The following is a 22,193-nucleotide window of genomic DNA, read 5'->3' as shown; positions in this document are numbered from 1 at the left end:
TGATGTGCATATGTCTCTGGACAAGGAAGTGCAGATATAGCCTATACGGCTTTCTAAGTCATGCACCACCCCTCCATGCTCTCCCAGTAATGCATGAGCGCCAAGCAGGGGAGTCACGGACACCAGCGTTACTAATCAGGTCTTTGGTCTGACCCGGCCGGGGATCGAACCCACAACCTACCGATCAAGAAGCCGGACGCTTTACCACTACGCTATCTTGTCGCGTCTGCACTCGCAGAGATGATGATGAAGATGAAGATGGTCGGCGATGAAACTTTGGCACAAAATGATAGACGAATGTTCACCGAAATCGTCGATATTAATATGCCCGAATAATCCTGTGTTTGCCAAGTGAGCCCAGTGTTATACAGAGGTGACCCGCATTATATGCAAGTGACATTAGTATTGGCAGAACTCATTCATCAAATTTGAAAAATTTTCGTGCTTCGCGCGATTACTTCATGAGTGCACTATGCACACTGACTTTCCGTGACATAGGCCTAATTGTTTTCGATTTTGATGCGTAGTATATAAGTTTTGTTTTCATCATCATTACCTAATCCGGTTCGCTCCTATCGGGTGGCTAAAAAAAGGTCATCAACATTCAAGTGGCCAGCTCAGCGGTTCGCAAATCTCATTTTACCCTTTGGTCGAAAATGTTGGCCGCCCCTGAGCTAGTGGAAAATAAACAAATGCAGCCATCGCAATAAATAAATTGGCTTTTGTTGTTTGTTAATAATTCATTATGTTGTTCTTGTGACTGGTAGTGAAAATATAATTACATGTATCCCATCAGCCCTGACTGATAATGCCTAATTTAATAGAATTTGTTATTACACCTCGCATAGATCAAATACGTGCCTATGACGTCATAAATGGTGGAAACATTTTTGACCGCTTTCGGCGCGCGTAACTTGTATGTGGTACGCGAGCACTGCATAAAACCTCGAAATGGTGCTTGGGTAGAAAAAGGTTGGAAACCACTGGTATATAGTGTATATACATCATCGGATTGGGGTGTTGGCTACTGTATGACTTGTTTTTGAGGTAATATCTGTCGAAACTATAGCTTAGCTAACTATATCTATAATCTATATCTTAGTCATATTTTGTGATACGATTGTTGATATCGAATGTTCTTTCCAATTATCTACTAGTTGCTGACGATTACCCCTGACGGGTGTCAGCCGAAAATATTCGGGTTCATTTCAATATGAATATACCATTCAATTTGTGTTTTTTTATTATCTATATTTACGTAGCGACGCTCCCAGTCCCAATCACTGAGCCCAGGCCCAACGAAGAAAAGGTGTCCGGACAATACCGAGAAAACCATTACCGAGAATGCCATTACCGAGAATGGACACCACCGAGAATGGACATTACCGAGAATGGACACTACAGAGAATGGACATCGCAGATCCGCTGGATGTCGCAGTAAACTCATCTTCATCAGCTGAAATTTTCTGTATTCATAGCGTCTGTTATTGGAGTTGGAGTTTTTCGCTCTTTGCCGATGAGCGGGTGTTTCACAACGGCACTGTTAAAAATGAATGAATGAATGGTGTCTTTTACCTGGTTTGTTTGCCAGTTATGTGTTGACTAGATAAGTTTGGGAAACACTACCTATAGTCTGCCCGGTCTCAGTAAACTACTTTTTTTTTAGACCATCAGTTTCAGATAGGTGAAAGTGTTTTCAGACTGTCAGAGCGTAATTATCTTGCTGATCCTACTATAAAGGTGAATCATTTTTATCCTTGTCTCAGAGATTAAGCCATGCACGGATTGCGGATCCGCTAGCAAATCCAACAAAGCCCTGTGTAGCATGTCTTGTTTGTCAAAAAATATATACCTGCTTTTGAATGATATTATCCAAAGAGTAATTTCCCCGCCTAAGAGAAATTTGCTCCATATGTAGTTGCGCACCCATTTGTGGAAATATTTCCTCAATTATGAATCGCGTTAAAAACACAACTGCCCGCCTACTGTGCTATCAATATGGAATCGGTGTCTTGTGCACACCAAAGATACTACTCACAGCATACAGTTGTGATGCTAGGAGCTGTCTTGGCACACCAAATATATTACGCTAAACGTACCGGGATTCCAACCCTGCTGTGCTACCGGCCTACCGCCAAAACATTTTCTCAATAATGAGCAGCCCTAATAAACAATGAAATACTATCTCTATCAATGTACTTGAGCCTGTATTGTATAGGTTATATTTTCCTAGTCTAATATCATCCACTGAGTCTCAGAAAAGAAGAGACCATAAATAAGTAAGTAGGGCGTAACGAAGAAAAACATTTGATCGCTTATGACCTGGCATGTTCATGATATTGGAGTTTTCCTCTTTGCTGCCGTTAAGTTTCTACTCATGCTCCAATGCCTTGCTCGTAGTCTTAAACCACCATGATGAAATGTCCAGTTTGGTATTTGTGTGGAATTGTCATCGCAATATTCCTCCACATCCATTCTTAATATTTGATATTTGAGATATTGTGAAAAGATTGCAATATTCATCAATAGCGCAATGAGAGTAATAATGCCACTCCTTTCATAATAATTTTGAATTTTTGAAATTGTGTTGGTGAAAGTCACATCAAAACTACTTACGATATCATCTGAATTCTGCTGACAGTAACAGTAACCTATGGTACATTCCTGTTAATATATTTACAGTTACTAGTATATCCAGTATATCCAAGTATTTCATAACTTGTCAACTGATTTGATATGAAATATGGTTCGGGATAGTACAGTCACACGAAAAATATGGGGTGGCACTGTCGTTGCAAGATTTGTCATCTCTCCAAGTGAGATGATGCTTTCCACGCCTCCTCCACCGCTATATCTCATGCTGCAAAGGAATTCCTATTTGCCGCTTCACACAGATAAAGTACGAGATCACTTTTCATCGGTCATGCAAGAAGATGGTGACGAAGAAATCTGGTTCGATGTAGACGGCAAGCCTCTAAAATGGCATCACCCCATTGGGGTATTGATGGATGTATTTTGCTCCGGCGGACAGAGGAGTATTCTCAACATCAATGTACATTTCAATGACTTTCCCGACAAATGTTTGATTCATTTGAAAAACCTTAATGCAATTGAAAGCTGCTTCATGTCAACATTGAAAGAAGCTGACCACTTGAAGCATAGGGGTCACGTGATAAACAGTATGAACCGATCCCAGCACAAGCAACTGTGGAACAGCTTGAGGACCGGGGATTACGATAAGTTCTGGTCTATCAACGCGAAATTAATGGAATACTTCGAAAACACCAATGCATTCAAGTATATTCCTCTGCGTTTGTATGAAAATGAAGAAGTACATCAGAAACTTGTTGCCCCTGTAGATACTGATGGTCAAATGGTAACTTTGGGAGATTTTCTACATAATTACTCTGAACAGTGTTCGGCCTTCAAGGCAATATCTCATGGCATTGATTTACCGTTGGATGTACCTCTTCAATGGTTAAGTGAACATATGAGTTATGCAGACAATTTTTTACATATTGCTCTTTTCAAAACGTGATTAAATTGTTTTACTGACTAGTGAAGAATTTCTTGTAGGCTACTCAGTACTAATTCATGCAATCAAAATGAGCTGGAAGTTGCTTTCTACCTTGTCCGTAGTAACAACCTCATCATCAAAGTACCAATATTCTGCTTGGCCCACTGTGCACTGTGCAGTATAGCTTCTGGAGGAAATCTTTCACCAATTTTCTATTTCGGACTTTTCAATGTGATAATAGATCTAATTATGTTCTTTCACGAAAACTAGTTATCCAGGCTCTGAAGTATTTCCATTTCCGCAATTATGAGAATTTGCTGCAAAAGTTCCCGGATTACTGATGAATATTTACCATTGGTAACAGAATTGTGTCTTCTATATGAATAATCTCAGGTTTATCTCGTCAAATGCCGAGAATCCTTTGTTATTGGAAGAGAAGAAATATAAAATTACCCAAACCTATAGAAATTGTGTACACAAATCTTGGGATTCGGTATCATTTCTCTCCAGGAAGCGTCCACAGTGTCTGACAATGTGAGTAATTCTTGAATGCAAATTGCACCTTAAGGCTTGCCTGATAATTGGATTTCTGTACCGCAATGATATCTGATAGGAGAATGTTATTTTGAGTAAATCAATTTTATTTCAGTGCAAGGAGATTTGGCCCTTTGATGGTGTTATAATTTTTGAACTAATTATTGCTATATATATCATTGTATGTATGTCAAACATTTTTGTAACATCTCGTCTTGACAGAACTGTAGCCCGCCTTCTGTATAATCAAGATACTTGTGTTTTCGAACTATTACAAATAAATTATAAAGCGAGTGAATTATTGTCTAGCATTCTATGTAGTTGCAGATACCCTAACAAGATCATAGTCAGGGTCCAGTTTCAGTAAATGTAAATAATTTTGAGGAGTAAATTTCAGAAGTGGTCAGTAATAGGGTTATAATATTTTGAGATCTGATAAAGAGGACAGTTGTCAAAAATTCTGAAAGCTCTAGTTTCAAACAAGAAAACGGGATTTTGATAATTTTTCGACCAATGGTAGTCTATTGTGTTGACTGAAAAAGGTCACCACTTCGACTCGACTCCCGAATGCCCGCTTGATCGCCCGCATTATTTTTTTTTAGTCAACCACCTGACAATGTGAAGGAAAAAACTAAACTAAGAATCTGTATTTTGGGCGCTGAGCAAGAAAGTTGACCTTTTTTTTAGTTAATCGACCGCACAGTGAAAAAATTTACCATTTTTTGAGAATTCTCCGGTTTTGCAAGTCTGAAAATGTGTCCTCGTTTCAGATTTTCAAAATATGGTAACCCTATTTCCACTACCTCCTCGAATGGTTATGATTTTCGACTACTTCTACTTGACAGTTTTCAGTTTTTTAGGCAAAACTAAGCCTAGAATACTTACTTTTTTACTTCCAAATTTCTACTTTTATTTGAGTAAAAATTGAGGGCGTTACTTCTACTGAGTACCGACGATGACTACTGTGACCAGCTCAGGTACATTTGGTCAAGGGGTCGCATACTTGCCAGTTTTTCTGAGGTGGTGGGTTACTTATTGGGATTCCAGACAGCATCTTCGTGACTAACACAAATAATAATATATTCAGCTTGGCCCTTGTTACGAGATTTTCACTCAGAAACGCGTTGCAAACAGGCCAACACAACTGCCTGCTTTACGAAATCCAACGTATGAAAAGTAACTATAGTTTTGCCTATAAAACTGTTTTAGTATGATTGGACGTAGTGATGAAACATAGCCATTTGAGTAGGCTAATTACCGCATGCAGGGAAGACCTGGAATACTCTGAAAAAGTCGAAGTATTTCGTCGGGTTAGTGATCACTGATCAGGGATCACCTCTAAAGGCATTCAATAACAGTCGGTTCAATCAATAGTACCGAATAATTGTATTGTTACGCAAAATGTTCTTTTTCGTCAGTCAATGAACAGATTCATAAGTTCGGTGAAATCTCCAACAGAGAGCAGCGTAGTTTGTATCCTTCTGACAAAGTCGAAGAGCAATTTCCATCTGACGCTGGATATCAGATTGCCACAATGAGTTCGGCGACATTTTTTTGCAAGAGTCTGGATTATAATTCAGGTCCCCATGGTGTTGGTTGGGTCCTTTTGTCACGCCCCCAACCCGGATATACCAAAGAATGTAGATGTAGAAGGACATTCTTTGAGATATACTATAACCAATGACCACGTGGGAGGCCAGGGAACCAAAGATTGCTATTGTCGCTTCGCTTCGTTTATTAAGCGCATTATATGCTTTGACTGCCGTCGAATTAGACAAAATATGTACGCTTAAAACCGCACTACACAAAATAATTCTAGCTGTGGAACGCACGTACGTACGACGTACGTTCACTCCTAACTGTTCATTACATCCACTGAGCTATATAAACATCACATTGCATCTTGTACATCGCATTGTATCTTATATCTCACAATGTATCAATGTGCATTCTGTGATTTTGTTGCGGGCAGATGAAAATATAATCTGACGATTATTATATTGATTGGATGGAGTAGCAGTGACGTGCGGTGAGGTTCATGGGTGGTGAGGCACGGACTCCCACACACACACTCACATACATAAAGTACCTGATAAAGAGACCAAAATGTGAATAACGACAGCAGCGGGTATAAAGAGCATTTTCTTCGCACACTGAGAGCCATTGCAATTCCACATTCTACAATATCAGTACGACTGGTCGCTATTGTGCTAAATGGGCAAGTTTAGACGGATAATAATTACTATCTCTTCAAGTAACGGTATAAATTGTTCGAAGCACATGAAAATAGCATCCTCATTTACAAATATTTTTTCAGTAAAGAAAACACTAGATTTGCCGAATTTCGAAAGAAAATAGGACTAGGACGCTAGGACGCTATGTCGAGTCACAATACACCAGATCTAGTGTAAAAACACTAGGGTGGCATCACTGACCTCGAACAACGACAACGCAGGCTATGTAAGTATAGCTATCACACACCACAATTAAGGGTTATTATAGGTATTGCAGTCGAACACAGCATAAAAGCCACAAACAACGACAATGCAGCCTATGCAAGAAGCTATCACATACCACAATTTAACGTAGCTATGGATGGAAAATACATAACAGCTACATAAGTAAGGGAGTGTATTTGCTCCGCATTACGTATTGGCCGTCGCTACTGTATAATTCCAACAAGACAGTTGGATTCCGAAATCGATAGCGCGTTTCACTGTGCTGCGATTGTCCAATTGTTAGCGAATAGTTCATGAGGCAGATTCGTTTGTGCCTCACCTGGCTATTGTTTTTCTGCGATGGCATTGTCCGTCATAAAGCCGAAAGTCACCTTCCCTGGTGTTCTTGGGGGGATGGGGGGGGGGGGGGTTCTGGTGCTCTGACACTGTTAATATTTGGATTTTCGGAATCAGTGTGACGATAGCATTTGATTGATACCAGTTATTATGAATTCCGAGCTATTCGTGATGAATTGCATTGTCGCAGGTGAGGCACGACCCGCCCGTGCCTCCCCTGTGCCTCACCTGTCCTTTCGCGCTTTATTTTGAAATAATAATTATGATATTTGGTGATGTTGGGTGAAAAAATGTTCAAATTTAGTTATTTATGAACATCGATGTGAAATATCAATATTCATCGACTCATCAAGGGTTTTCACAATTTTCACTTAGGCTACTCACCCTGACGACAGGTGAGGCACTGCCTCACCTGCCTCGTTGGACCGCACGTCACTGTGGAGTAGGCCTACTCAGTATTTGTTTTCAAATCAGTTCAAACTTGTTTTCCATGACATCAATCGTACGCTCATCATATTCTATGAAAATGTCATTCATGGGCCTGTCCGAATGAACAAATCTGCAAGGTTTTGATGAAGTACACCGAAGAAGAAATTGACAGTACGTCGATGAAGAATTCAATCATTGGCCGACAGATATCATTCGCATTTCAGGTTAACCTGAAGAAAAGAGTTCGATTATTCCGGAAAAGATTTTCCCGCATCAGACGGGGCAGTCTGAATATTAATGTGAGTTTGTTGTCGGAAGTACACGATTCTTCGTGCGCACGAGTTCGTAATATCACAAAGCAGGTGTTGATTGTCGCAAGATTCCTTGCGTTTGTTTGAAGCCTCCGCATTTTGACGCGCGCGAATCTGCCCCGATATATCGCCCCGTCCGATCGTTATTCGGCCAACACTCTACCATCTCCATAGAAGAAAGTATTGAGGCAAAAGCAATATCATTTTTGCGGAAATCAACAAATCGGTAGTGACTAACTGGCCCCTTCCTAGTGCACTAATCTGGCACAGGCAGAGGTAGCAGAACCAGCGTGATAACATAATTGAGTCTTACAAACAAGAGATGAGTAGTTACCTGTGATGCAACAGAGACAAAATCAAAAAGAAGAACATTGTGTACTGACCCGGCTACCAAGTCAATACATGCCACGAGGAGCCACCGTCACAATCGCTCTATTTTCGCCATCATGTGGACAGGAATCTCTTTATGCTTTCATAAACAAGTGCAGTACGACCGCCGTTGGGACATCATTTCGTTGTCTTGGCTCATGGCTAGCTTTCGGGTTCGGTTTTTCGCGTGCCGATCAATAGCGGTCGGAACCAGTGGTTGTATAATAATCGTTGTTCTTATCGTAGATCGACTTCATGATGTTGCTAATTTGAGCTATGTTTAGGTCAAGGTGTTACCGAACGGCACAGGAATTTGAAATGTTAAACGCTGATATATTTTTGACCAACCCCAGTGCCTTCACGAACTTGGCGAAACTGCATATTGTGAAACTCTAATTTGGAATATCTATACTGTGTGAGCGTGGATGTAGAATGACTGTTTTCATCAGTGTCATAGAAGGGTCGGCAAGGTCTTGAATTTTCGAAGTCCACAAAGCATAGGTGTAAAGGATTTTAATTTGGATTAACCTTTCTTCTGTGGTTATCTGCCAGGCTGGAATTCCGGTACGTTTAGCGCAATATCTTTGGTGTGCCAAGGCGGTTCTCGGCGTCACACCTGTGTGCAGTCAGTAGAATCTTTGGTGTGCACGAGACACCGATTCCATATTGGGTTATCTGCTATTGCAGGTTTGTATGAGTCATATTAGTATAATACTGTTCTGCTTGCTTGCAGTCAAGTTAGCTGGATTGTGTATATTAACCTGTTTTTTATGTTGATTTGTATATAAAGTCCCGTTTAGGTGTTCAACTTGATTGTGAGTTTTGTGTGGTGTGTATCTTGCGACAGTGTCAACATATTTTCCCAATTCTCATGCTGTCATAGCTTACTGCCAAATGTGCATTACTTGTACACTTTTGATATAAATATTTTTGTATTCTGTAAAATTTGTATTGGATATTTGATTTATTTGCTATGATATAGCAAATTATATCTCTTCCTCTATACATGTATAGATATGTATTCCAACGTCTTTCGGTCATAACTTAAATCTTTTCTACGATTTCCTCGTCAAAATACGACACCATTATGACGAAATGCAAAAAGCGCAATACTCTGCTTCGGAGAGTCAGCACTTCATTACTGACTATATGGAATCTCGGTTCATTTTTTGAAATGAATCCTGCGTGATGAGAGCTTTTCTGCATAGAATAATTAAGTAATTAAACAAAAAATCCTGTGTGACGTTGCCACCAATTCCACTCTGGTTCAGTAGCATAACACTCACTGCTCTGCTGGATATATACCGTTGTGATTTAACATAATTTCGTTCGGTGCATTTAGCTTGTCGGCCTTGTCCCAACGCAGTTACACTGATGGTCATCTGCGAAGTGACTGTACCACTGATACATGTGATCTGGGATACACTACCTTTATACAACGTTTCAATTATATAATGCTTGTTTTCAATATCTTAATCCTATCTTTTCTAACCAAGATAGAGTCCCTATACCCATTTTCGAAGCCTCAACCTTCCATGTTTGTGGCTAACAGCTATTGTTGATGTATGGGCAAATGATAAAGAGGCAAATGATGTGCGACAATGCCTCGCAATCCGTGTTCGCAATGAATTATCCAGGAATAAGTTAGTTAATAATCACTTTGAAAATACCACGCAAGTCCATTCAAAACCTTCCTGTGGGCCATTTGTTGGATTCGCTTGGCCTTGTTTGTTTGAGAATGATTGCTTTTTTTGTCAAAATGTTTATCATGACTAAATATTTTATAAATTCAAGATTGTTCTTTGTTGAAGAGCTTTGGCGTCAATTCCAAAACTGTCAAAGATGATACATTTCTAATGTAAGACAGAACTTCCTATTGTGCATTGTGTGATGTGCGTGCATGAAATGACTATAGCAATATGCGCCCCAATAACTCGTGTTCTATTCTCTGATTTCAAGGCATTGTGATTGTCAATAATGATATGCCATTTACCTAGACTATGAGAATCTGATTTATACCAAGTGTTCAAAATGAAAAGGTCACACTTGGACCATATCAAGCCAGTAACTAGCTCGAGGTGGCAAGGTATGTATCGCCGTGATAACTGGCATATCTGAAAGTATTGCAACATAGTATTTTGGTATCTCTTGTTGATTTCAGGTCCTCCAAATGTACCTGAGTGGGCATACAAATCTGAGTCAGCTCCTGGAAGTCGACAAGTCCAGTTATGGCACTTCATACTTGAACTCCTTCAAAATGAACAATATCAGGTAATAGTCTACTGTTGATCAGTTGGCTCTAATATCATTTATTTAATTTCTTCAATTGATAGAGGGTGGTTGCTGTGCTCAGTCAGCTGATTCTAATATATATGTATTATTATATGCATGCGATGAGAGAATGCCTTCTTTATCTTGCTTTGTCATCCGATATATGACCACAATCTTGGAGTGAGCATGACTCAATGCAAGATTACTGTTAGCTAGAAACAGGGAAACCAAATTTCTCCTCCACAGTGAAAGGAGTAAGATATCGAAACTTGTTGTGTTTTACAATATTCATGTGGGCCTAATCTCCACAACTAAAATTATTTCTTCTTCTCATAAGACTTAGGCCTACATGGGAACTGGAAATATTCAAATCAACAAAACACCGAGTGTCATGTTTGCTTGAGTAAATTATCTGTCGTTTGATGTCTTGACGCCAATGCCTAGTTTTCCTCAATATGATTAAAAACTGTCAGGGTATACTTTAGACATGTTTATCGTACATTTGCAGTGCGTATGATGTCATCGCTACAAATGTAGACGCTCTAATTGTCTAATGAACTTACACATACAAAATTGATTGTAAGAGAAGGCGTACTATTTATTCGGTGGTTTACTGCGTCGGAATGCGGAATGTTATGCTGCCATCGCCATATTAATGATTTATAACATAGGCAACGTGTTATTTCTAGATCTAGACATTGCCTGGAGCTTAATTTTTCTAAAAGATACTGCAGCCACCTGCTGCATTTGTGTAGATAATTGAAATGGTAGTTAATAAATTTAACATGTTTTCAGTTGCCCATGATTTGACTTCTGTTTTACTTCTATGGTTTCATTATTCTATTGTTGGTGAACTAGTTTGGGTAAATATTCAGCTTTTTCCGTCTGTACAGCAGATAAGGAATGTTTGGTCCTAACATTCTAGCTCTTGCGATGTTAAATTTTAATTAGGGGCTACCCAACATCCTGAGAAATGTTGGAACCTATCTCTCCTACGCTCCTTTCTGAATATGACTCGAAAGACTTTACTCGACAACCTTTTAGGACTCTTCTAATATACAGCAAATGTCATTTTCAACTCATTTTATTATACATGCTCTAAATTACATGTCTGGAAGAAGTAACTGTTAGAACGAGTTATGATTTTGATAAAGAGGCATGCAAATGCAAAAGTTCCCTAAGTAGAGACCAGTTACAATCTGGTACTGTTAGTGTTAGAACTACTCACAGATCACCAGATTATGCTGTGTATAATGTCCACTGTTAACCTGTAAACGATCTTAATGTAATTTGAGATGTGTAATAGTGTAAATATGCGACTTGCCACGCAATGTAAAAAAGGTTAACATAAACTAGTATCACGTTATTCCTGGAGGTCGCGCCGCGACTTTTTGTGACATGATTCCGACCAACCTTCACCATCCCAAGGATTTTGTACTAAAATAGTAACAATTCTCATTAACCCTCTTGAAGTGTGTCCCGTTCTCATGCAACCTTCATCTATATTCTCTATCATACCATGATGTTATCACAATTTTTGTTGTGTGTGGTGCAGTGGTTTGGTCTCGAGTTCTATCTTATCATTTTTGATAGGATCTTATTGCTTGGCAAGGCGAGTATGGAGAATTTGTGATAAAAGATCCAGACGAAGTTGCAAAACTGTGGGGAATCAGAAAATGCAAGCCACATATGAATTATGATAAATTAAGCAGGGCGTTAAGGTAAGTATCTATCGTCATTGATGGTTATATCTTGTAGCATTGCGTTATTCGCTGTTGGTGGTGGTTCAGGTAAAGTGAGTGTGACTGATAAATATGTTGCCTATTTTGTTTAATTACAGGTACTACTATAATAAAAGAATTTTGTACAAAACCAAAGGAAAAAGATTTACTTATCAATTCAATTTTCGCGAGCTAGCTACACCTTTTGGACTCGGCCAATCATTTGCTTCTGGTCGACCCCAGGTATGTGACTGCATATTATTGCTTACCAGGTTATTCTGCTTTGTTAGTTGCTTTTACATGGAAAAAGGAGAATGGCATGGTCCTATCGAAATATCACCATTAGTCCTTTCAATTTCCTGCAGGAAATGAATGGCGTGTCGCACTAGGCGATTGAGTTTTACAGTTGCTATTATACTAGTCATCTATGGACACTGGACAGCCTGGAAATTTCCTACACCCTTGTATTACTAGATGAGTAATATGAACCAACTAAGTTCACCCAGTATTTCAGCAGTATGTGATATAATGCATACATATTAGAGAAGCGTTATATCATAACTGTGCAGTGTGCACCTGCTGATATCGTTGTTTCAATTTTATTGTGCCTGCGATATCTTGCTTGCCAGCATTTCAAATACGAATGATAAACTCTTTACCTACTATTGCATGTGCGTTGGTCGTTTGGATCATTGTCAAAGTCTAGTCATTATTAACAGATATTTCCAAGTGCTAACCCGTCATTGGCTGCTGGTATCAGTGATGCGTCAAAACGTAACCACCATCATCTGATGATCAACAATCCTCAAGTACGTACCACAATCATTTCGATATATCGTGGAGGTGAACTCATGTTAAAAAGGCACCTTAGCGACAAAATGATCTTGTATTTTAGAATATTGCAAGACACCCTGGTCCGACTGCTGCTTTGGGGAAGTCCGACTCTTGTGATAATGTGTTCGGTAACACTACAGATTCTCCTGTAGAGTCGCCTCTGTTGCCCGCACCGAAACCAGGTTAGTGTGGGACGAATCTTTCACATTTGTCAAGACATTCAAATATGATATGTTTATTTCTCAGTTCGCAAGCTGTTGGGGTCTGTGAGCGATGGAAGTGAGGAGTCCTTGGTACCGTCCGAGGCCGATTCCGAAAACGGCATGATGCGTAGTACGGCGCCGATCAGTCCGCTGGTCGGACCGTTTCGCCACAAGTACCATTGTCAGCCGTCGTTTCTACCCGGTCATTTTCGGCATTATCTCTCTCCGCGTTCTGTAAATCACGTCTACGCTCCGGGTAATTTCTGAGTGCTAGTGTTGGCACAATGATTACAATATCAAGTCTAACCAGTCGAGTAGGGACAAACGATTTTATAGGTATTGAATTAGTATGACTATTTCCACTATGAGTTATACTATTATCAGCGAGAATTGTAGATTCACTGATTTTTTGCCTACTTGAAAGCCTTGAAATCTTGATTGATCGTATCACAGCATCCAAAACATGTAGTAAAGCAACGTACGTTAGTGGAAACGCAATACGGTATATGTGAAGTCGTGATCAACCCCGTGCATTGTCGCAAAGCGCAATGATATAGGTATGGCCGAAATGCTACCAAATTATCTGACATTATAATCTCTGGAGTTGCATAAAACTGTGACGTGATATTGACTGTTACTGAAATACGCGATTTGGAATTGAAGCGCTCGGGCACTAGACTTTGCCCAGCTCTACTGAGAACCTGCGCGTTGCGTCAGTGATGAGAGCCCTGTTTTCACTTGCAGGAAGCCCCGGACTGTTGCCCATAGCAACTGGCGTTCATGGATATCCGCCCATCGGTAACGGATTCGGCATGCCTTTGAATCTGTACCCTGGCTCGTTACCGGCCACTCCCACTTATCTGGGATTCGCTCACAGTCCGTCTTTCTCACCGGGATTCAGCCCGGCGCAGACTGCCAGCCCTGGCATGAAGAAAGGCTCGCAGCCCGTCTTTTCCTTTGATGTCGCTGACATCGCCGCTTACCAAAGGTTGGTAGTTTTGCCCTTGATTAGGTCCCCAGTGACTTTATCGCTTTGTGAATTTGGTTATAGGAATTTAATAATTATAATGATGAAAGCGATGCATCGATATTATATTTATATATTTGGAAATGAAGGTTCCAGTCAATATGAGTGTGAATTATGGTATACTGGGCTTGATAAATTGGGCATGTTTATTAGAAATGTAGTAACTATTATTATGCAAGTGATACATGGTTATTGTATTTGAAAGTAAATGCTTTATTGAATGTGAGTGTGAACGCGACATACAACCCTTGCCTAATTCGGTTTGTTGAATTCAGCACTTGTATGTATTTACTAATGCATTCAGGTCAGTGGTTAAGTTAGGAGTTCGCGGCCGCCAACAGCCGAATTGACTGGAAACCCTTGACTATCAGCTCCTTGACTGAAATTTGATTTTCATTTTTCAGTGACTCGTTACGTCCACCGCCTCCTTTTCACGGCGGTTTGCAATTTCCAACTGCTCGATTAGCCACTGACGTTCGCAGTCCAACTCTCAGTAATACGCCGTCCACTTCTGCTTCTATCAAACACGAACATGTAACGCACGCTAAGGCGAAAGGATTACAGCTGCAAAAGCCACCGTTGGCCCGTAAGCGCAGGTTAGTTGAGACGATAATTTTTCTTCCCGGAAAGATCTGGCTGTAAAATTCCTGGGCACTTACTGTAGACCACAGAAGGTATTTGCGCAAACCGTAAGCTACTGACTAATGACCATAATGTTTAGTAACTTGATAATGTGGTATAAAAGTCGATGATGGTTTGCTACAAAGTTTGATGTGGTATGCACTCGGCGAAATGGATTACTAACAGTTATTCTGCATGCTTTTCTCGTTTCATAAGCCTTGGATTAGTCAATAATATGGAACCCTTGCTCGAAAGCTGGATTACGTAACGGCATTATTCTGCATGTTAAACATCTGTGGACATAGCTGATAACAACGAAATCAGGCCAAATTGCAGTTTGTGCTCTTGATTCGATTTCTATCTACCTTCGAAGAAAATTCTGCCAAAGTAATCGATACGATCCGACAAAAATAACTACCATCTTGATTTCCACTCCTGAGATGTAGTATTCGACTAACCTTAACGTTGATATACAATTGGATAGTAGTATATTCGTGATGATTTTTGGCTGACGCTTGTCCAGCATAATCGTTAGCAACTATCATAGAACTAAAAGGAACTACCAAGCGTTGTGTTAGTAGCAAATTAACATCATACCAGTGCCGTGCCAAATTTAAGTTGAATATTATGAGCCTATATGAACCAAACTTGGACAACTATATAATTCTAGTTGTCTAATTACAGCGAAGTGTCGATAATCTAATGTGCGAGATGTTTCTGTGCTCTAATATTAATTCTAATATAATTTATGGTTTTCTTGAAAATGCTACAGGAGAATTGTGTGGTGTGAAATTAGCCGAGCTTGTACAGACATTTGTCATTTCTATGCTTATGCAGATTGTGTTTCAGCAACGCTCGCTCCGAGTCATTCACGTTGAAACACGTCAAGTCGGACACGTCCGAGAACGGCGACCTGGCTCGCGCGTTTCCGAATAACGGAAACAGCGAGGCGATGCAGCAAGAAACGACGAGCGAAGATGAAAAAGACGTGGACGTGGAGACCATATCGAACGACGCAGACTCGCCCGTTTCCGATATGTCGGGATCGGAAAATGTGGCGGCCGCCAAAGATCAAAATGCTCCGACCGCTTTGTCTTCTGTAATACCGCCAAAGCTTCGGTTTAAGGTACTTCTTTCGATCTTGATTTGTTTGTTTTGTCACCAAGCTTTGACTCGTTTGTGTGTGTTGAATTGGTGTTTGAGCAAGGTGTGAACGTACGTCCAACACTTTTGTAGCAGGATATATATGCGGACAGCCTTGAGGAGGCCTTATCCCGATGGTCAGGTCTGGGCAATAGGGCTGTTCAAAAATAACTTTTTTTCCTGAATCTCGCTGGTTACGTGATTAAATCGTTAGGTTGCCTTAAAAAACGACGCACACCAAATTTTAATTCATTCCGACCAATAATCGCTGATTTCGTACAGTTTGAAAATTTTGAATTTACCCAAAGATGCAAAAAAATTTTTTTGTCCGATTTTTCTGTTAACCCCATGAAATCGTTGCGCTGTCTTCAAAGACGATGCAAAACAAATTTGAATAAATTCCAACCAGTAGAAGCGGAGCTATTTGAGTTTTTCTTCGATAATTCTGGGATGAATTGGTGTGAATTGGAATGGTTGGAATGAATTAAAATTTGGTGTGCGTCGTTTTTTAAGGCAACCTAACGATTTAATCACGTAACCAGCAAGATTCAGGAAAAAAAGCTATTTTTGAACAGCCCTACTGGGCAAGCTAAGAAACATGTCAATAGGACTTAACTAATGACACATGTCATTGTTACCGATAGTTTGGATAATTTAGTGCATTCCACCATGCCTAAATAAATGCTTTTCAATTTCAACGCCCTTGTTTAAATTTCACCTACCAGCCCTGCTCTAGTCCGGCGAGTCGCCAATGAAAGACCCTGTTCTACTCCTTGCTGGCTCGAGGCTATACCGATCACGCCGACCATGGCGTGAATTTAAAACATTTTGAAAGGGTGTTGATAAAGATTTATGAGCTAATATTGTTAGTCTCGACGCATGTGACACATTTTTTGCACTTCAGGGTCACAGATGTGTGGAAGAAGCTGAAGTTAGCGAAAGCTTTGGGAACATGCTTTCCTTGAAGTCACCTTCCCATCTGACGAAAAGTGACCGACATATGCAAAGTTCCATCTCTCCATTTTCAAGTGCCCATTCAGGTCAGGGGGTGCTCTCTATTACATTTGTTAACCATGTCGTAACAGGAGTGACATCTGTCAATGGCGTGTGATCAAATTGATGTCCATTCATGAGAAGTAATGTCGTTTCTAATCAATAAACTGGCTGATTCGATCAGAGGTTGGGGTTTCACAGTTGTGGCACGTACATAGGCTATGACTATAGTCATGATACTTTGCAATCTTTTTCCCTCTGAGCATCATTTCCTTTCAAGATATACTTCCGCAAGGTCCATCATCAGGGCTTATTATGTACGGTTGCCATTATGTTGTTATCAATTCACTGGTGCGAGCTGCCTGAAGTTTTTGAAATGTGGATAAACATCGTAGCCGCTTGCGGAAAATCATTAATTTGAAGAGCCAATTGCCAGACGCTGTAACTTGTAATGAAATATTCAGTACCTTGATGCTGTTAAGCGACCTACTTTCATGGACAATGGACATGTTCGAATTTCCAGTAGTTCGGGCTGCCAGACATCTTGATGAGCTAGAACTAGCGTTTTCTGTCCGTGCGCCAAAGTAAATATATAATAAAACCACAAAGGCTTTCAAGTGGGTTGATGATATTGTTTTCCAATACTGTATCTTACTTTCCATGACCTGGCTCATTGGGATCATGCTGGCAGTCAACCTCGAACATTATGGTTCCCGACCTTAGCATTCCGTGACCCAATTGTACCCCAAAATGACTTCTGGCCCTGGCCGCTAACAACTGTCAACAAAAGTATCTAGCCAAATCTCCTGTTTCCGATTGGGAAACATAGCAATATTGAACCTGAAAACTTAGCTTTCAACTAGAAAAATCGTCAGTACTTGCTACCCTACAACTACAAGCAAGGTGCTCAAAACCAAAGTCCGGTTTTGATTGCGCAGTGGTTGGTCACACATTGCAAGTGTGCTACGTTTTTCACAGCCCGTATGAAAGCAACGAGGTACAGACAACCAGTTGTAGACTTGACAGCTTTATGAAGCACGATTTACTAAAAAAAAATCATTGATTCAGTGTGTGGTTGATGTCACTGAAATTTCTCCTGAAGTCCTAATTTTTTCAATGCAATACAAAGGTGGCCCAAACCTATTCCGGTAAGGCCATAAAATACACGCTTACCAAGGATTATGTGAAACCACGCATCGAGTGAAATGTACAGATTTTATGCCCTTAGCACGATGAGGTCACTATCACTTCTTTCACTTCTACAAGCTTTTTGTTCTGCTAGGCTGTGGTACCTGGTGACAAGCTCTAATTAACAAGCGTGACTGTGATGTTTAACCTCACCAGCACCATGACGCACGCCAACTCTTTCTCTCGTTCCAGCTTTTTACCCATGCCAAGACCGAGCTCTCTAGAGAAACTATATATCAGGCAAACTTAACTGTGCGTTTGCAACCCCTTTACCTAAAATTGGCCTTGTTGCATCACAAATCTCCGTGATAGCGCATTTAGTAACTACGTGTATGATCTCTCATTCGTCGAAATTTGCTGTTTTTAGAAAGACCAAAGGAAGTGTTGCGTAAATCGAGCCATAGCATCAAAGATATCCTAGGATCGCACTCTAGCGATGAAGATCAGGCCAAAACCGTCGCCGAAAACCACACGATGGACTCTCAAAACTGACCGCTGCTCTCTGCCGCGTTTCGTCCATCCTAATATTGCTACGCGGGAATAGCTTCGCTCGTTTCCTTTTAGTAGTACTACCTGCATCAGGGATGGAGGACCAGACGCAAGCCTTCTCATATCTTCCTATGCTTACTCGTACGAAGTTCTGCCTTAAGACATTGTCGCGTGGCACCATGCTTTTTGTGTAGTTAGCGGATATTGTGTTCGTCTCTGAGTTTGTGGCGTAGTTTGGCGGCGGCGCGCTGTGTGTTATGCTTTGAATTATGCACGAGCAACTGTATTTTGTGTTCCGTTCGTTGCATACACGTTGAAGTGCTTTTTTTAGAAGTTTCTAGCAGATTTTACCTGCCAAATTAGCAAGCTTTCGCGACTCTGTAAGATATTTTTGTAATATTTCATGCCAACTATTTTTCTTGTGCCTATGTAGCCGTTACTACAATCATGATTTCTTTGAATTTGTTTGCTGTTTGAAAAGGCTTTTGAGATCAGCCCGTCGTGTTTCTTATGTGATGTTGTAGGAGGTCGAGATGTAGTCACATGATCAGAGGTATATACACCGTGAGCAAGTGATTATATGAAGTCTCTGTTTTCGATAACATGACTTGATTGAAATTGGGGAACGTCGGCGATTTCTTAATAAGGTAGGGCTCTCTAACTCAAATGTGTTTTGGCCAATTTCCTGGTTTCTGATAGCACTGCGGGCTGCAGCCCCGAGTCATTGTATTTCCAAGCAGGCATAATTTGAGACCTCGCAGAGTGACATTCCACACGCATCGTGAAAATATGGCTTACTGTTGTGAATTCGCACCTGGCACGAACGAAAATCACATTATTAAATATTTGAATAAAATTGTTTGTACCTGGCATAGTTTGACAAAATCATTAGTTATAGACTAGGCTTACCATATTTTGGAAATCTAAAAAGAGGACACTAATTCAGGAATTCTCAAAAACCGATGAATTTTACCCACTTTGATCGGTTGACTAAAAAAAAATGTCATTTTTCCGCCCAGAGCTAAAATCACCGTTTTCACTCTGAAATAACCGCCGGAGCGTCACTTCTGTGCTAATTTACGGCATATCACTCGCAATTTGCTCCAAATCTGACCTAAATTTTCAAAAAAGAGGACAAAAGGGCGTCCTCCGAGGACACTTTCAAAAAAGAGGGCGTATGGTAACCCTATTATAGACACCTGGTGAGCGTACAATTGCACCATGACATCGTTCAACCCAGGGAAGATTTGACGTGCCACAATTATATAGGTAGAATGGATTAGAATTTGACAAAGATTCATCTGATATCAGAGCATAGACGCACCACAGCCTTATCCGGGTTTCGGGCATACTCTTGATAACTAGGCTATATCATGCTATTACCAAAGTCAAATTAAATTAGTGTTCGATTTACTTTTGAATACTATGGCTTATCAAAAACAACTTGACAATAGTGATTATTGGGCCATAGTTATAGAAATGTCCAATCGCCGAAGAATCCGTTGGTGTTACAGCTGTGGAGCGTACCACGACCTAACTGGCCAATTAGCAATAAAAGCATGAATAAAGAGACCCGAGATTAATAATATTATAATAATTTCATGCATACTCCATGTGTGTGTGCTCCACATGTGTTCATGATCTTTGCCTTCGTAATCTTACGGACGACTACTGCTTCCACCCACCCACACTTGTGCGCTGACATCAGCCTCTCTCGTTTTGCGTGCGCCCGTAACTTCATCGTAGCTGTCGCCTTTTTTGGCTCGGCTCACCACCACTCTGGACTTTTTGAAACACTGCTATGGCAGTGAGGTTAGCGAAAAAGAACCTAGATAACCTCCGACACATAGAAACTTGGCAGAGTCGAGACTAGAACCAACAACGATTGGCGTCGTGACGGTGTCGCTAAGCAAATTGCGCCACTCGCTTCCCAGAGACCCGAGGTCAGTCCTGGGCAAAGTGCAGCCCGCGGAACTATTCTGTGCGGCCCACGAGCGGATGCTTGGAATTCAAAACATAAATCCTGCTTTTTGGGTGTTTATGCGTGGACTAAAACCATAGACTGTAGGTGTAGGCCTATCAACTGGACAGGAAATTCGTTTACTTTGAAGCCTGTTAATTAATACTCCACAATTACGCTGGCTACGTACCTCGCATGCGTAATCCAGATTCAAAATTAGTCGATGTAGCAAAGTATGTGTAGCAATTAATTTCACAAGAAATCATTCTTTCCATATAGTTTAGTTCAAACCTTCTTCGTTGCCATTGTCACATTACGCATTGTACGGCCTGGTGTTTCAAATTGTTACCTGATACGTTTCCAAATCCCTAATTCGCAAAACAAGTAAATTAGTGCTCGCGATTACTACATGACTCATCATATCTAGTGGTGGCTTTTGGCGTGGGCGAGGTGGGTGGTTGCCCAGGCCCCCTGGTCGAAGGGCCCCCTCTTTCGTCAATCGTCAAATCTATGCATTTGCTAGAAAAGTCCCATATCCCGACAACCATCAAGTCTCTGCATGCGGTAGAGGTACTTAGTTTTGATGTAGTTTATCGATCCTTGCAACCATGCAATAGATCTATATGACCTAATTAAGCGCGTGGCTCAAACCTTGACGTGGTGTGCTGGCCCATAAGTAGCCTAATGTCAACAAATAGCTTTCTAGATTGGTGTGAGTTTATTTAGCCTGCTGCAGTTGTATCGCTTCTATTAATCTATTATTTTGACGGTACATGGCAGACATCTTCAGCATGAAGGCAAGAGCTATAGATAAGGAGGTCTACGAAGGGGGTCTGGTCCCCCTGCCGGAAGTCTCTCCCAGCCCCCCTAAATTGTAGGGACACCACAGATCATAGTTATCACCCATAAAGGCTGTCAAAAAAGTAAGCCGAAATCTGTAATTCAAAGAAGGTTTGGAGCACTAAATATTTGTGTAGGCTACTGGAGACAGAGGTAAACCTTGCATGTCGCAGAGATTTAGGATTTTAATTAAAGTAGGTCTTTTGACAAAAAACACAGCCAGACGAATTTAAAAAAAACTGCAAGCTTCGTTCAACATCATGACTATTTAAGCTGCACAGTGAAAATTTAATTGTTTGAAAACTTTCATAGCGGTTGTCTATGGATTTTGCAAAGAGCATATATATCGCCATTTAATGTTCAAGTGACGGTAGTGGATAAGCCCTATAATTACATGTGGTCAAGATGAACGATTTACAGGCGACCAAAATTGATCTCTTTGAGATTCTGATCCTTTCACATATCTCAATCAGTAAGACATCAAATAATCTTCAAGATTCTAGCTGACTAATATTTCCCGCGAACTCGATTAGATGATTGTAACCAGTAGATTTAGTGAGGAGGGTTGGTTCGATTATGTTCACAATAGGAACAGTTTCGTTCAATATAAGAACAGTGTCATGTTCACAATAAGAACAGTCGTTATATTCACAATAACGTCCCAGCACCAACATATCTCCCAGACACGATGTCCGGGTGTCAACGCAGTCCGAACACACCCCAGACACACCGCAAATACGATTTCCGATTGGAAACGCAGTCCGAACTCACCCCAGACACGATGTCCGAGTGGCAACATAGTCCGAATACACCCCAGACATGATGTCCGAACACCCCCAGACACGATTTCCGACTGGCAACATAGTCCGAACATGACTGCTCTTGTTGTGAACATGAGACTGTTCTTATTTTGAACAAAACCGTTTTTATTGTGAACATAATCGAGCC

At 40.6% G+C, this 22,193-nt stretch overlaps 2 protein-coding genes and 1 long non-coding RNA gene across 3 annotated transcripts; 2 read left to right on the top strand and 1 right to left on the bottom strand.

Moving 5' to 3' along the window:
• The first annotated feature begins 1,323 nt into the window (after positions 1 to 1,323).
• On the top strand, positions 1,324 to 4,349 carry LOC145449761 (autophagy protein 5-like). The gene has a single exon (XM_080328182.1). It carries the CDS (start codon positions 2,744 to 2,746, stop codon positions 3,536 to 3,538), a length of 795 nt encoding a protein of 264 aa, XP_080184308.1. The 5' UTR covers positions 1,324 to 2,743; the 3' UTR covers positions 3,539 to 4,349.
• Positions 4,350 to 8,098: 3,749 nt separating this feature from the next.
• On the top strand, positions 8,099 to 18,939 carry LOC145449759 (uncharacterized). The gene is made up of 12 exons (XM_080328181.1): positions 8,099 to 10,041; positions 10,117 to 10,226; positions 11,820 to 11,947; positions 12,067 to 12,190; positions 12,667 to 12,756; positions 12,843 to 12,963; positions 13,028 to 13,240; positions 13,729 to 13,972; positions 14,416 to 14,607; positions 15,482 to 15,758; positions 16,680 to 16,815; positions 18,324 to 18,939. The coding sequence occupies exons 1-12, from the start codon at positions 9,987 to 9,989 to the stop codon at positions 18,446 to 18,448; spliced, it is 1,815 nt and encodes a 604-aa protein (XP_080184307.1). The 5' UTR covers positions 8,099 to 9,986; the 3' UTR covers positions 18,449 to 18,939.
• Positions 12,140 to 16,681, bottom strand: LOC145449760 (uncharacterized). The gene is made up of 2 exons (XR_013918346.1): positions 16,349 to 16,681; positions 12,140 to 15,919 (listed from the first exon to the last, which is right to left on the bottom strand). It is a non-coding gene; the product is annotated as an uncharacterized LOC145449760 (long non-coding RNA).
• Positions 18,940 to 22,193: the final 3,254 nt, after the last annotated feature.

This window comes from Botryllus schlosseri, chromosome 11, assembly GCF_051294905.1.
Source record: "Botryllus schlosseri isolate E-star chromosome 11, Bs_hap1, whole genome shotgun sequence".
NCBI classification, from domain to species: domain Eukaryota; kingdom Metazoa; phylum Chordata; class Ascidiacea; order Stolidobranchia; family Styelidae; genus Botryllus; species Botryllus schlosseri.
The sequence above is the reverse complement of the archived record's forward strand: the minus strand, read 5'-3'. Positions and strand labels throughout refer to the sequence as shown.